Raw genomic sequence first — 15,889 nt, 5'->3', positions numbered from 1 at the left:
CGTACTCGAAGATGTTTGCTTCCTTGCATCTGTTTGTCCAGCCTCACAGTCTTCACAGGCCAGATTCCAGCTGTGTGGTAGCACTCATTTCAATGCCTGTTCCCATGAGATAGAGATGGGTGTTAAGTAGGTTTCTCACAACTCCAGCAATGGCTTGAAGGACAAATTTAGATTACAGTCGCATCTTTCTGAACTGGAATTGATGAAGAAAGTGCCTAGACTCTTCCAATTTTTTTTTCTAATGCAAATGCCAAAAAATATTAGTCTCACTCGTGTCACTCACGCCCTCAGTGTCCTCACCTGAGAATGGGGAGCTCTGAGGGGTTAGGAAAAGTAGCTCCTGCCAGGGCTTCCCTGGTGGCGCAGTGGTTGAGAGTCCACCTGCCGATGCAGGGGTCACGGGTTCGCGCCCCGGTCCGGGAAGATCCCACATGCCGCGGAGCGGCTGGGGCCGTGAGCCATGGCCGCTGAGCCTGTGCGTCCGGAGCCTGTGCTCCGCAACGGGAGAGGCCACAGCAGTGAGAGGCCGGCGTACCGCAAAAAAAAAAAAAAAAAAAGTAGCTCCTGCCGACCCAACTGCAGTGATAGCCCCCGGCCACAGGGGGGCGCTCTGCAGACAACACCGCCTGTGGGAAGCAGGCCGCTCTGGGGCCTCACCACTTTTCCCCTGTAAGGTGGGCAAGGGCTAAACTTGTGCTGGTCGTCACCCTCCTCCCGTGCGACATTTCTGCCCCATGTATTGGGCGGCTGTATTCCCTGGAGTGGCTGCCACTGCAACACAAATTTCCCTCTTGTTTAATCTTAATATGGTGAATTGTTACAGCTTCAAACTTGAAAAGCTAAGAGCCCCAGTAAAATTAGCAGTCGTTCTTAAAAATAGAAGTGAAGCGTCGGGTATAACGGATGAATTGCAATATACCTGTGTTTGTATTCTTTGGGGTGAACATGGAAAGAGTATGGTGGGAGCAGGTGCTTGACAGGAAACCCCCAATTATTGGGAAAATTATCCTCAGGATGTTAAACTCTGATAGGGATTCAAAATGGATGTGAGCAGAGAAGTGCAGAGTCACCTTAAAGAGAGAGCCCGGCTGTGGCCGGCAGGCCCCGCCTGAAACCCAAGTCCTGACACTGGAAGAGTGGCAGTCGGAGGGAGAGGGGCCAGGCTGGTTCTTGGGGCAGGTCGGCAGTGAGTGTGGAGATGGGCAAAGCCGGCGTTCCCCCTGCTCCGCCCCCCAACGCATCAGGGGCCTTTGTCGCAGCTTGGCTTCTCCAGCTCATCTCCGCCCGACCTGGCTTCCTGCACGGGTGCCCTCTGGGAGAACATGTGCTCACTAGAGCCCCTCACAGCTTCGGCGGTCCTGGTGCTACCTGCCAGTCAGCCCCTGACGTTCTGGCTCCAGACAGCCGGGCAAGTGCTAAATGAGTCAGCGGGACCCCACAAAGCAGGGGCTTCTGCTCATGACAGCTACCCCCTCCCATGCCTTCCTGCGGGTTGGGTGATGGTTCAGATTCAGAGCCTAGGATTCCATTTGGGGCCTGCCAAGTACCAGTTGTGTCACCTTGCACGAGCCACCTATATCCTCTGTGGTCCAGATCCCTTGTTCTTTAAACGGGGTAACATGTACGGCTTGCTAAGGAAATTAAGGGGGTCTGCGGCAGAGCCTGGGTGCAGGAGATGAGGACCCTAGAGACACGTGGTGCCAAGAGTCATTAGGATGACCTCAGCCTGGTGGGCTCGCTGCTCCCCCTGCATGCCGTTCAGCCCCCTCCCCCGCATCTTCAGCCCCCGAAGCTTCGAGAACCAGGCCTCATTTCCTTCACCCCAGCCAAGTGCGAACGGCCACAGCCTTCGGGCGGGACAGCCGAGAACCTCAGGACCGGGGCGCGAACGAGGGGAACCTGGGTTCTGCTCAGCCCCGCCCGCCGCTAGAGGGGGAAGTGACGTCACCCGTGACGCGCGGCCCCTGGCCGGAGCGCAGCCTCTATCCACGCAGCCCCTCTCATCTGACCCCTGGCAGATGGGGGTCCAGACTCTACTGACCCTTAAGTCCGGGTGACCTTGAGCCAGGCACTTTCCATCTCGGAGCCGCTTAATTGTAAAGCAGGGGTAATACTACTTGCCTTGCCTACCTCTCCCGGTTGTGAAACTCCACTGAGTTAATGAATAACGTTCACCTGTCGCTCCTCGTACATATACTGACTCCACTGATCTAATAATCCTATGGAGTGCTGACTATTGCCATGCCTGTTTTACTCCAGAAAACCGAGGCTGAAAAGTTTAAAGGATAGAAAAATATTTTGTAAACTGCAAAGCACCAGGTAAGTTTAAGTCTCTGTTTCTCTGTGTGTCTCAGTCCTCGTCTTTCTCCCTCTCCGTCTCCCTCCCTCCCTCCCTCCCACTGTCTCTCACACACACACACACACACACACACACACACACACCCCTCCCTCCCTCTCTCTCTCTCACACACACACTCCCTCCCTCCCTCTGTCTCACACACACACACACACACACACACACACACACACACACACACACACACGACTTCCCAGGCAGTGAAGAGCATGGAAAGGTACATGAGATAGGGGGGCCTGTAATGCAGGCTTGGTGCACCTGCCTCCCAGCCTCCAGAACATTCCAGAGAGGCATCTTCTCTTTTCACATCCCAGCCTCCTAGGATCCTGAACTCGCTTGACATCCTTCCCAGCTGAAACCAGCAAGGTCCTTCCTGATGTGTAACCTCAGTGCCTCCTGTTCGTGAGTTCCTCACCACCCACCAGCAGTAAGTACCACAGCCCTACCGGTCCTTTATCTGGTGCAGGTGGGCCAGGCAGGCACTGGGCCCAGTGGATGACCTAGAAATCCAGCCAGTTGAGACCTGCACATTGAGCAGTGACTTGTGCCTCGGGCAGGACAGGTGGCAGGCAGAACAGTTAAGTAGGTCAGGGTTGTTTGTGGTGTCACCCACCCCCTGCACCTTTCTCTGCCTATAATCTGCTCTGGGCTGAACCAATTTAGGGTTACGTTTTAGCTTCTTAGTCAAAGGGGGCCTGGAACACTAAATAACGCCCAAGACAGAAAGCGATGCCTGGTGGGTGTGACGGCAGGAGGAGGACAGACGTTTCTGGGCTGGGCTGACAACGGCAGGTAGGCAGGACTCAGTCACACCCCCAGGCCACAGATACTATGCCATTAGAGTCAAGACACGCTGATATGGGTATTAAAGAGGAGGTTACCAAAGGTACTCCATTTACAATTCCGGAATGGCTTAGACCACAATTTCTGGCTTTCTCACCCCACTCCCCTGAGAGATTTTGTTCTTGCCCATGACTTCAGCCATCAGCCTCTGCCTCCTGGACATCTCTCCTTGGTGCCGCACAATGCCTAAAACAGACTTCTTGACCCCTCCAGCCCAGAGTGGTCCTCCCCTCCCCTCAGCCCCACTTTTATCATCCTACCTCAGAGAATGTGTACACCGTGCCTCCCCACCCCTGTGTGAGCTCCACACCTCCAGCCTCTCCCTTCTCCAGACTTCGTCCCGGGGAGTCTCCAGGTGGGATTTTTGTTTGTTTGGAACAACACAATTAACGGGCTTGCTTTAATAGATTCAACGTATTTAGAGCTATCCAACAACTAGGTAATATCAATAGATATTTTTCTCAAGCGCACATGGGGTGTTTATAAATATTAACCACATCCTAGATTACAAAGGGTGTCTCAAATACAAAAGTTCAGTATCATACACACCATTGTATGTCTACAACATAATGAAAAGATAATGTAAAAATAACTGAACGTTTTAAACAGATACCACTGATCTCTGATCAACAGAGATACCATAAGGGGAATCAAAATCCTTAAAACTGAATTATAATAAAAAATGCTACATATTGAAACTTGTGGAATATAGCTAAAATAGTACTTGAAAAGAAATTTATAGTCTTAAATCCTTATGTCTGAAAAGGGGAAAGGATGAAATTTAATGTGCTAAGTATTAAAGTTAAGAAAATAGAAAAAGAACAACAGACCTGACCCTCAAAAAGTAGAAATAATGAGAAAAAGTTTAGCAGAAATTAAAAAAAAAAGAAAGGAATAAAGTAATTAAAGAATTAAAGAAGCAGAAAACAAATTATGTAATAAAATAGATAAATCGTTGGTGAAACTGATCAGGAAAAAAGGGAAAAGACATGAAAAACAATTTTAGGAGTGAAAAAAGGGGACATACTTGAGATAGAACAGAGACTAAAAAGATAGTCAAAGGAAATAGTATGCCATAATCTTTAAAGCTTTCAAGGAACATCCAGAAAAATTATTAAAATTCACTCAAGGAGTAGTAGAAAACCTGAATGGACCTATGCCATTAAAAAATTTGAGTTCCTAGTTAAAATATTTTCATATAGGAAACAACAGAAACAGGCATTTTTATAGGTGAGTTCTACAAAACTTTAAAGAAATGGATAATTTCAGTCTAATGTTAGTCTATTAACAAATTAAACACAAATAGATTAAGGAAATTTTAAAAACAATATTCTCAATAGATGCAGAAAATAATTTTGACACCCATTCAGATTAAGATGTATAACAAGTTAGGAGCAGAAAGAAAATATGCTCAATGATGAAGTGTTCCTTTTCCGATCAGAAAGACAGGGATGCCCAGAATCACTGTTTCCACACGTCATTGTTCTGCTGGTCCTAGCTGCTGCAGTGTAACAAGAAATCTGAGATACAAGGGTTAGAAAGGCAGAAACCAAGCTATCATTGTTCTCAGATGATAGCTAGGGTTGTACCAGAAAACAACAAAAGACTGACAGACAAATTAAAAATTAGTAAGGTAGCCTACCAAGTTGTGGGATCGATACACAACAATCGTTTTTCAAACTCTCCAGGAAACAGAAAATGAAGGCAAATTTCCATGTGCCATTGCATCAAAAAATAACATACTAACAATCAAATGAGCAAAAGTGGTGCAGAGAGACACGTCCCCGTAGAACATGGAAACTGAGGCAAAGAGATGGAGCCCTGGTTGGCCACGCAGACCTGCTCAGCTGTCCAACATATCTGAACGTCAGGTCTGTTGGCCCAGGAGGATGTCGGCTCAGGAATTCAGAGATGTAAGCCTGGTGGAACTGGGAAGACCAGAACTGACAGGGCACGCCTGGCAGGCGCTGAGCTTGGAAGGCTGCTTGTTCTGGGGGTTAAGGAGCCAGAGCTACTCCCCATGCTTAAATAGGCCCTGACGTCCTGATGCCTCCGGTTGCTTGATTCATCCATGGCCCCTTATCTAAGCTCCCCTCAGTGGCCCCCTGACCTCCTTGAAAGGCCAGTGGTGCTTCCGAACTAGGAGAAGTCCCAGTCCGAGCGGCAGCCGGAGGCCTCTCTGTCCAGGCTGAGTCTGTGCTCCCTCCGAGGCCCTACTTAGCTTTAGCTAGATAGAGGTCTGCAAAGCTTTTCTGTAAAAGGTAAGGGGGTAAATATTTTAGACTTTGCAAGCTATATGGTCTCTGTCACAACTATCAACTCCCTCATTACAGTGTGAAACCAGCCAAAGACAACGTGTAAACAAATAAGTAGAGCTTGTTTCAGTAAAACTTTATGGACGTAAATTCAAATTTCCTATACTTTTCACATGCCAGAATATGATCTTCCCTTTGATGTTTTTTCAACCATTAAACAATGTAAAAACCATTCTTATCCACAGGCCATACAAAAACAAGTGATCAGCCCACCAACTGCAGGCCATAGTTTATGAGTCCTTGCTTCGCCCGGCTGCCCTCCAAACAGCAGAAGGTTGGGCTGGGTCTTTGAGGCCTGGTCGGGAATAAAGGGTATCTTGGGAACATCAAGGGTTGCAAATGCTGCTGGGAATAGGCTTCTGGGGATTCACGGGGGGGTTAAGTCATCTTTAATAGCCTTCAGTGGCTTCCCTGACCCTAAGTGAAGGTCAGAACTACTTAGCATGGCATTGTGGCCCTCTGTGACCTAATCCCTGCCTGCAGGGCCACTTTCAGTGACTCCTGCCTCCCTTGAGGGTTCCTGGGCTGTGGTCCCTCTGGCAGGGCTGTGCCTTTCCCATGCTTTCCCTTTGCTGGGGAGTAGACCTGTGCCACGCAGCCCTGAGCCTGCCCCCTTGCCCAGGCTGAGCTGGGAAACTGAGGCTTCTCCCTCGCTGCCAGCTGCTCTGATTCGCACTTGGTCTGCTGCAGCTCCCCCTAGTGGGCTAAGGGCTCCTTGTCCTGTTTATGCATCTCTGTATCCTCAGACAAGGCTCACAGGGGATTAGTGAGTGTCAATGAGCTGGAGAAGTCATCCTGAAGATTTCTGGAAGAGAAAGCAGAATTTCTGTGCTGGTGCGAGATTTGAGATTTTCCCATTAGGAAACCCCCAAGGAATCTCTGGTCCTGACACTGGTCCACAGGAGTGATTCTTGCTCTGCTTTGGGCTTGAGTCCTGGGAGAAGAAACAGCATTCCCACTCCATTTCTGGATCAGGGAGCAAGGGAGTTAGTGGAGCAAAGGCTCTGAGCTGACCCATCCTGGGGTACTCACTGAAGCCTTCCTCGCCCAGTTTCTAGAATGTGCAGATTCACTCCCACCTCTTCACAGGACTGTGAGATGTTGTGAATCCTCTTTGTGAACCAGGGAGCAGGTGTTTAATTAACTAGCCCCCTTCTGCCCAGGGGGAGGAGGGAGGGTGTGTTGGGGGGTGACGCTCCTGGTTTGAGGTTTCCATCAGGAACACAGCATCCGGGGGGCCTCCTAGCAGCAGCACCACGGCCCTTCCCCCACTCACTGACTCCTCCCAGACCATAAAGAAGGGGAGTGGAAGTGTAAGGAGAGGAAATTGAGGTAGTGATGGCAGGGTTGATGAGGTCTGGAGTGTGGGACGAGGAAAAAGAAAGCAAGGGTCCTTTGTTCCTTGAAACTGAACACATAAACCAAGAAGATACGAAAGAATAAGACTGGGCACCAGGGCTGCTGAGGGAGGTCCGCGGGTGGTAGTGGGGGAAGCCCTCCACAGCAAGCCAGGGGCCGACAAAGTGGGCCACGAAGGGAGTTGCTGGACATCCACAAGGTCACAACGTAGGGGGTGGCCATTCTCTCCTGGAGGGTCTGTGGGTCCAGTAGGCTTCCAAGATGAGGCCTTGGAAAGGCAAGGACAGCTCACCAGCCGGAGGAAACGCAAAAGGGGCAGAGCCAGAAGAGGCACGGCGTCCCGCAGCTCGCTGGGCAGGCCCATGGCTTGGAGCTTCCGGCGCCACCGCTGAAGGGGAACGACGTGGTTCCAACCGCCTGGAGCGGGCTACACTCTGGCCAGAGTCTTCATGCTGCTTCCAAGAACTTCTGCCACCCTGCAGAGGGGTCCTTGGAGACCAGACCCTCCCCAGATCTAAGCAGCTGCAGAAAGAAGAGTGGGGGGGAAAAAAAAGAAAAGAAACCAGACTGAGAACTCGATGTGCACGTCTCTGCGCTCCACACCTGTGGGAGGCTGCAGAAGCTGGGGAGGGTCCGTCGCGTAGCGACCCCATCCCTAGTTTCCGCTCTCTGAAGGCGGCGCCCTTAGAGCTGCCCCAACAGCCCGTGTGATTGATGGGGTAGAAGTGGGGTCAATCCCAACCCCAGACGCAGTGCTGGGCTAGCTGGGCCTGGCAGGTGGGGTAAAGGGTGCCCCCTGCAGTTTCCTACAGTAAACGGGATTAGAGCAGCCCACTTCAACCCCAGGATCCTAGCAGAACGGTCGCGGGGCGGAGCCGCCGCAGAGGCACAGCCCAGGCCGCAGAGGGAGGGGCGGAGCCTCGAGGGAAGGGGGCGGGGCGGGACCGCCTAGGCGGGCCTGGAACCTGCTGGAAGTATCGCAGTACCGCCGCCGTGGCTCCTTCCGCCGCATGCAGGCAAAGAGTCCCCCGCCAGCCGGAGCCGGCAACCTTCCAGCAGCCGGAGCCACGCCCCGCGGCGAAACGCTGGCCCTGCCCCCGGGAGGGCCGGGATTCCCCGGGCTGCCCGGGATTCCCCGGGCTGCCCAGAGTTGGGCTTCCGATTCCGCACCGCCCGCGGAAAAGACCCCCTTCCCCTTATCGGGCTGTTGGAATGTGTAGCGAAGATTCTAAAGGGAGATCGAGCCTGGGAGCGTAGGTGGGAGTGGTTGGCCACTTTTTAGGCGTCCTTCGAGGCCGGGACTCTTGGGTGTGGAGACGCCTGCACTACAGGTTTCTACGGAGGTCAGTGGGGATCCTCGCCCCTGATCCGCCGCTTACGTCATGAGAGCATTCCCAACATCTATTTTTGATGGTGTCCTGTCTTGGAAGCGCAGAGACGGGGCTATGAAAACGAGTGCGCTCCCCGTGCAGACTAAGGCCGGCTGCTCCCGTTCTTCACCGCCCCTCCCCTATTTTGGACCATGACGTCAAGGTGGGCGGGCGGCGGCAGGTGCGGTGCTGACAGGCATCCTCCTTTAAGGCGGAGGGATCCGGGGGCGGGCAGCTAGGCTGTGCTTCGTCTTATATAAGGCGACTGGGGGCGCACAGCCGTTCTCTTGAGTCACCCCCGTGCGCCCTTGTTGCGGCGTGTGCGGTTGAGGCAGTCCTTGCCCGCTCAGCTCTCTAGTGTCTGCGATTCTTATTCTTCAAGGTAAGGCTGCAGTCTTCGGGCTTTTCGGGTTAGATTGGTCTTCCGAGTTGTTTTCGTCTCTCGTGTCCTTTCCGACTCCCACATTTTGTTGTGTTGGGGCGGCTTTTGGGATAACGCTCCCATTTTTTGTTGAGGGCGGGAGGGAGCTGTTGAGTTCAGCCTCTTTTCTGTGTTGGTGGCGGGGCTGCTTCTAGGCAGGTATTAGCCATGGGCGAGGTGGGCCGCGGAGTGGGTCTGAGCTAGTGGGCAGCTGCACGTGGTGGCCGCGCCGGCCCGGGACGCTGCCATGTTTGTCTCTCCACTTCCGGACGCGGCTACGGGGCGCCGGAGGGTCCCCAAGGGTTGTGGGTGTGCGCGCTCGGTGTGACTCAGCACAGCCCGGTCCTGATCAGGTTTTGCCATCTCTTCTGTTGGACGCGGTTTTTAAGTTTTTTTGGGTGCCTTCCGGGAGGGTCTGCGGCGAGAGATGTTTTCCGTCGCCTCTGGCCCGCGGTCTTGGTGCAGGAGGAGGGATGGGAGAGGGGAGGGGGCAGGCTCTGGGATTCATGGGTTTATTCCTCCCCCGCCCCTTCTCGAGAGCTGAGATTGTTCTGGAAGCTTCTGGAGCCCAGTGCCCCGCCCTGGTGCCCGGATGCTGGGGCGAAGGGAGGCTGCGCGGTGGCGCCCCCTTCCCGCGCGGTCCTGGCCGACGCATGTCCGGCAAGGACTTAGAGTCGCCCCAGCCGATTACGGCCACCATCTTAGTTGTGTTTGGTTTGGACCTGCATTTCACTCACGTGTGCTCAGGGGTCAAGGAGGAGCTTTTGCTTTATCGGTTCTTTGTCTTAATAGCCACCCTGGGTGGGCATCCCACCGATCTATCGAGTTAGCTTTCCCTACCACGTGAGGCAGTAATCCTACATCTGCTTGGAGATGCCTCATGGGAGAGCAGTTTCAAGTCATTGCCCTTTAACGTAAAACTAGTCATGTTGGAGGTCCCCCCCACCCAAAATGGTAGAACTGTAGTGATTTGCACATTTAAGTGTGTGTGTGAATTAACCGGGGTTATTACTTGCATTCGACATACCTGGGTTAGGGGCGATACTCTGCATGCCTAACAAATTACCAGGTGATGCTGATCCAGGGATCATTTTAACAGTGGTTTGGTTCCAAAGTACAAGAAACCTTAACACGTTTAATCGAGTGTGTTAGGCGCACCCCCTCTCCCCATTGTTTTCCGTCTAAGGATGCAGCCTGAAATTTTTACAGGAAAGGATTTTGTCTCAGTACACAGCTCAAAAGAGTTTGAATTGAATCTCTTAATGTTTTTACTGTAACCGGGGTGAACTCTAGTAGTCTTAAATTTTTGAGTTTTCTTATTTTAGATGCCTGAGGAAGTGCACCATGGAGAGGAGGAGGTGGAGACTTTTGCTTTCCAGGCAGAAATTGCCCAACTCATGTCTCTTATTATCAATACCTTCTATTCCAACAAGGAAATTTTTCTTCGGGAGTTGATCAGTAATGCTTCTGATGTGAGTGCCTTGGGTGTTTTCATTGGCGTTTGTTTCTTGTTTTTCAAGTAGTCCACACACAAAGGAGAAGGGGTGGTTTGGCATTTTGTGGTGTTCGGTGTTGAAGGGGATATAAATTTGCTGCAGTTACAAAAAGGTTTGCTTTATTCCATGGTGGGTAGGTGGATAGAGACTATAGTTTGATGTGGTGGTCAAACTACGAGTTAAATGGGTAATCAGATTGAGGGTATTTGGGAATTAAAAAAAAGTTTTCTCTTTTGGGTGAAATGGGCTTTAAGGAAGCAGAATTGTAAAATTGAAATTTGTATTTCCAGGCCTTGGACAAGATTCGTTATGAGAGCCTGACAGACCCTTCCAAATTGGACAGTGGTAAAGAGTTGAAAATTGACATCATCCCCAACCCCCAGGAGCGCACCCTGACTCTGGTAGACACTGGCATTGGCATGACCAAAGCTGATCTTGTAAATAATTTGGGAACTATTGCCAAGTCTGGTACTAAAGCATTTATGGAGGCTCTTCAGGTATGTGGTATTTTAGCTGGGCACACTCCATTCGTATTTTTTATTTGGTTTGCTGTTTCTTTGAAACTTGCATTCGACTTCCTTAAACTTTTTGGCAGGCTGGTGCAGACATTTCCATGATTGGGCAATTTGGTGTTGGTTTCTATTCTGCCTACCTAGTGGCAGAGAAAGTGGTTGTGATCACAAAGCACAATGATGACGAACAGTATGCCTGGGAGTCTTCTGCTGGGGGTTCCTTCACTGTACGTGCTGACCATGGTAAGTTAGCTTTCCTCTTAAGGTGTCTGGGTGAGAATTCTGGGGAAACAGTAACAAAGATCTTGAGCATTTTATCTGTAAAGCAGTTGTTTTTATAGTTTTGCGTTTAGTTTCATTTTTTATTCCATTTGGATTGATTTTTTTCTAGGTGAGCCCATTGGGCGGGGTACCAAAGTGATTCTCCACCTTAAGGAAGACCAGACAGAGTACTTAGAAGAAAGGCGGGTCAAAGAAGTGGTGAAGAAGCACTCACAGTTCATAGGTTATCCCATCACACTCTATGTAAGTATGGACTGGTAACTCAAGTGAAGATACTTTAGAGAATCTAAATGGAACTTTGATTTTTTGCTTTCTGTATTCTGCATTTATCATCTTTGATACTTCTAGCTGGAGAAGGAACGCGAGAAGGAAATCAGTGATGATGAGGCAGAAGAAGAGAAAGGTGAGAAAGAAGAGGAAGATAAAGATGAGGAGGAGAAGCCCAAGATTGAGGATGTGGGCTCAGATGAGGAGGATGATAGTGGCAAAGATAAGAAAAAGAAGACGAAGAAGATCAAGGAGAAATATATTGATCAGGAAGAACTGAACAAGACCAAGCCCATTTGGACCAGAAACCCTGATGACATCACCCAGGAGGAATATGGAGAGTTCTATAAGAGCCTCACCAATGACTGGGAAGATCACTTGGCAGTGAAGGTAAGAAGCCTTGCTTGCTGGCTCAATAGGAGGAGCCAATAATGGGCAAATGCAACTTACCCAACTGGTTGGTAGCTGGGAGCTGTGAATGCCATGAGTTCACTTGCTAATGGACCCTTCCAGGGTGGAGAAATGACATTTTTCCCAGTTACCTCACTTGTTCTGTGGCAGCTTTACCCATCTGGGGTCCTGATTTGACGATTTCCTCATTGACCCAGGGATTATACAGAGCTTGTACCACGTTGGGTTCATTTAGGGCGTTAGAGCTTAAATTTTCTCAACAGTTGCCTTAGTGTCCACTCTATTCCTGGTGCTTAGGGGGAAGATTTTAGTTCCAAATATTGGGTAGTTTGGGGTTGGGACAAAAAGCCACCCTTATTTTGAAATACACAGTTGGATTATCTTGGATTTCTTTCAGCACTTCTCTGTAGAAGGTCAGTTGGAATTCAGAGCATTGCTGTTCATCCCTCGTCGGGCTCCTTTTGACCTCTTTGAGAACAAAAAGAAGAAGAACAACATTAAACTCTATGTCCGCCGTGTGTTTATCATGGACAGCTGTGATGAATTAATACCAGAATATCTCAGTGAGTATCTTTTTGGCCTAATATACTTGCGTTCAGCATTCTCAAGGGGACTGAAGTCTTTATCTTAGATTAAGGATCCTCTGCAACATAACAAGTGAAGGTTCAGTGAGAAAATTGGTCCTGTTGGATCCAGATAACCCTGTGTATATACCTTTATCTTTATCCTCTCCACTCCCCTTTTTTAAACTGAGCTTACGTACTTGATTTCAGACTTCATCCGTGGTGTGGTTGACTCTGAAGACCTTCCCCTGAACATCTCCCGAGAAATGCTCCAGCAGAGCAAAATCTTGAAGGTCATTCGCAAAAACATTGTTAAGAAGTGCCTTGAGCTCTTCTCGGAGCTGGCAGAAGACAAGGAGAACTACAGGAAATTCTATGAGGCGTTCTCTAAGAACCTAAAGGTAAAGAGGCAGCAAGTACTTTTTTACTTAATAATTATGATGGATTATTTTTTACTCACATAGAGGATAAATGATTTCTTAGCAAGATTGTATTTTTCTTTCCACCCTTAAAGCTTGGAATCCATGAGGACTCCACTAACCGGCGACGCCTTTCTGAGCTGCTGCGCTATCACACCTCCCAGTCTGGAGATGAGATGACTTCTCTCTCAGAATACGTGTCTCGCATGAAGGAGACCCAGAAGTCCATCTATTACATCACTGGTGCGTTGGAGTCTGCATCTGATCAATGATCAAAGCCTCTCCTTAGAGGTGTGGGGAGAAGGGGAGGGCACTCGAGGATACCTGGGAACTGGCAGGTTGAGGCATTCTGGCCCTTGAGTCACACTAAGTAATCCTACAGGTGAGAGCAAAGAGCAGGTTGCCAACTCTGCATTTGTGGAGCGAGTGCGGAAGCGGGGCTTCGAGGTGGTGTACATGACAGAGCCGATAGATGAGTACTGTGTGCAACAGCTCAAGGAGTTTGATGGGAAGAGTCTGGTCTCAGTTACCAAGGAGGGCTTGGAGCTGCCTGAGGATGAGGAGGAGAAGAAGAAGATGGAGGAGAGCAAGGCTAAGTTTGAGAACCTTTGCAAACTCATGAAAGAGATCTTGGATAAGAAGGTGGAGAAGGTAAGCAACTCTGGAACTAAGTTACTTGTAACAGATGCCTTCAGGGCTATTTACCTCAGTCTCTGGTTGCTATACCATTAGTGGTTTGGGGCAGCATAATTTGTTTAGCGCCAATCCTACCCTTTGTTTTCTTGACCAGGCAGATTTTAAGGTTGCTGTTTCTATTAAACTTACCAAAGATGAGGTATTTTTTTCCCCCAAGAACAGAACTTCAAGTATCACGTTTGCCTCAAGGTAGCAATTTGATTTAATATGAACCCAAGGTTTTTGTGACTGTCCACAGGTGACAATCTCCAATAGGCTTGTGTCTTCACCCTGCTGCATCGTGACAAGCACCTATGGCTGGACTGCCAACATGGAGCGCATCATGAAAGCCCAGGCACTTCGGGACAACTCGACCATGGGCTATATGATGGCCAAAAAGCACCTGGAGATCAATCCTGACCACCCCATTGTGGAGACCCTGCGGCAGAAGGCAGAGGCAGACAAGAATGACAAGGCTGTTAAGGACCTGGTGGTGCTGCTGTTCGAAACTGCACTGCTCTCTTCCGGCTTCTCGCTTGAGGATCCCCAGACCCACTCCAACCGCATCTACCGCATGATCAAGCTAGGCTTGGGTGAGTATTCTTGTCCTCTTGAGTGTGGCAAGGAGATGAGGAACTGGTCTGGTGGGTAGATTGGACTGCTTTTTGGGTCAGATCTCAAGTGGCATTCTTCCTACTTTTAGGCATTGATGAAGATGAAGTGACAGCAGAGGAGCCCAGTACTGCTGTTCCTGATGAGATCCCCCCCCTTGAGGGTGATGAGGATGCCTCTCGCATGGAAGAAGTAGATTAGGAATTTCTACCTGCAGACTTTGTTCCCTCTGTATAGTGTCCCCATGGCTCCCCCAGCAGCAGCCCCAGTGGCCTTGGCCCACTTGGTTCTTTCTGCTGATGTCTAGAGGTTTTATTTCTGTTCTTCTGTCTAAGGCAGGATATAAGGGCCTCAAGCCCTATTCCTTTCCACATTTGACATGGGGTTTGAATGTTGTGTATTGTGTTTTTTTTGTTTGTTTTGTTCTGAAATTAAAGTATGCAAAATAAAGATGATGCAGGTTTTTTATACGCTTCTTTCTCAAATCATGTGGATGCCCCCCCCGCCCCGCCAAGTATGTATAATGCTGCCTTTGGAGTTTCCCTAGTTTCTGTTTCCCAAGTCTTAACCTGCCATCATCCCGAGTATAGATAACGCGATACATGGTAGGACTTTAAAAGTTTTTAAAAGGTTACTGATAAGTTTAGAAGTCACACAAATGGGATCTAATGAAACTTGAAACCATAAAACAAAAAGAAAACCTACAGAATGGGAGAAAATATTTGCAAATGATGTGACTGACAAGGGCTTAATTTCCAAAATAACACAAACAGCTCATACAAGTTAATTAAAAACAAATCCAGTTAAAAAATGGGCAGAAGACCTAAATAGACCTCTCTCCAAAGAAGACATACACATGGCCAATAGGCACATGAAAAGATGTTCAACATAGTTACTGGAGAAATGCAAATCAAAATGATGATGAGGTACCGCCTCACATTAAAAAGTAAGCAAATAACAGGACTTCCTGGCAGTCCAGCGATTAAGACTGTGCTGCTACTGCAGTGGGCACAGGTTCAGGAACTAAGATCCTTGCATGCTGCGTGGTCAAAAACCAAAACCAAACCGAAAAGTCTGCAAGTAACAAAAGCTTGGAGAGGGTGTGGAGAAAAGGGAACCCTCCTACACTGTTGGTGGGAATGCAGGTTGGTGCAGCCACCGAGGAAAACAGTATGGAGGTTCCTCAGAAAACTAAGAATAGAATTACATATCCAGTAATCCACTCCTGGGCATGTATCCAGACAAAACTAATTCAAATAGATGCACCCCTATGTCTGCAGCAGCACTAACAATAGCCAAGACATGGAAACAAACGTCTGTTGACAGATGATAAGATGTGGTGCATATATACAAGGGAATACTACTCAGCCATAAAAAAGAATGAAATCATGCCATTTGCAGCAACATGGATGCAATTAGAGATTACCATGCTAAGTAAAAAATACCATATGATAATCACATGTGGAATGTAAAATATGACACAAATAAACCTCTGAATCAAATCAAGGAGAGAACAGACCGGTGGTTGCCAAGGGGGATGAGGGAGGCATGGAATGGGAGGTTGGGGTTAGCAGATGGAAGCTTTTATATGAACAAGAATGGATGAACAAGGTCCTACTGTATAGTGCACAATTATATTCAGTATCTTATGATAAACCATAATGGAAAACAGTACTTTAAAAAAATGTAACAATCACTTTCCTGTACAGCAGAAATTAACACTGTAAATCAACTATACTTCAATTTTAAAAAATATTGATTAAAAGAAAAACGCTGAAGGTATAAATGGTATCTTTGAACTACCATATAACACTTTAAAAAGTCCCTTTCCTAAAGCACGTAGAGGGTCTTCCACTCAGTTTTTTGACTTACTGTGCTGAAACAAAAGCACACACATGCGGTAGGAACTACTTTTGATCTTTTCCTGGCCTGACAGTATGAGGTACCTTCACTGGTGTGGCTGGGTGCTGAGCTGCAGTTCCCAGCCA

The 15,889-nt window shown here is 48.8% G+C and overlaps 1 protein-coding gene across 1 annotated transcript; it reads left to right on the top strand.

Moving 5' to 3' along the window:
• Window positions 1–8,465: 8,465 nt before the first annotated feature.
• Window positions 8,466–14,371, top strand: HSP90AB1 (heat shock protein 90 alpha family class B member 1). The gene is made up of 12 exons (XM_067752800.1): window positions 8,466–8,625; window positions 9,990–10,136; window positions 10,451–10,657; window positions 10,756–10,915; window positions 11,064–11,197; window positions 11,303–11,611; window positions 12,030–12,195; window positions 12,406–12,596; window positions 12,710–12,857; window positions 12,997–13,265; window positions 13,549–13,882; window positions 13,993–14,371. Exons 2-12 carry the CDS (start codon window positions 9,990–9,992, stop codon window positions 14,100–14,102), a joined length of 2,175 nt encoding a protein of 724 aa, XP_067608901.1. The 5' UTR covers window positions 8,466–8,625; the 3' UTR covers window positions 14,103–14,371.
• Window positions 14,372–15,889: the final 1,518 nt, after the last annotated feature.

This window comes from Pseudorca crassidens, chromosome 10 (assembly GCF_039906515.1).
Source record: "Pseudorca crassidens isolate mPseCra1 chromosome 10, mPseCra1.hap1, whole genome shotgun sequence".
Classification (NCBI taxonomy): Eukaryota; Metazoa; Chordata; class Mammalia; order Artiodactyla; family Delphinidae; genus Pseudorca; species Pseudorca crassidens.
Note: the sequence above shows the minus strand (reverse complement) of the source record. Positions and strands in the feature narration are given on the sequence as shown.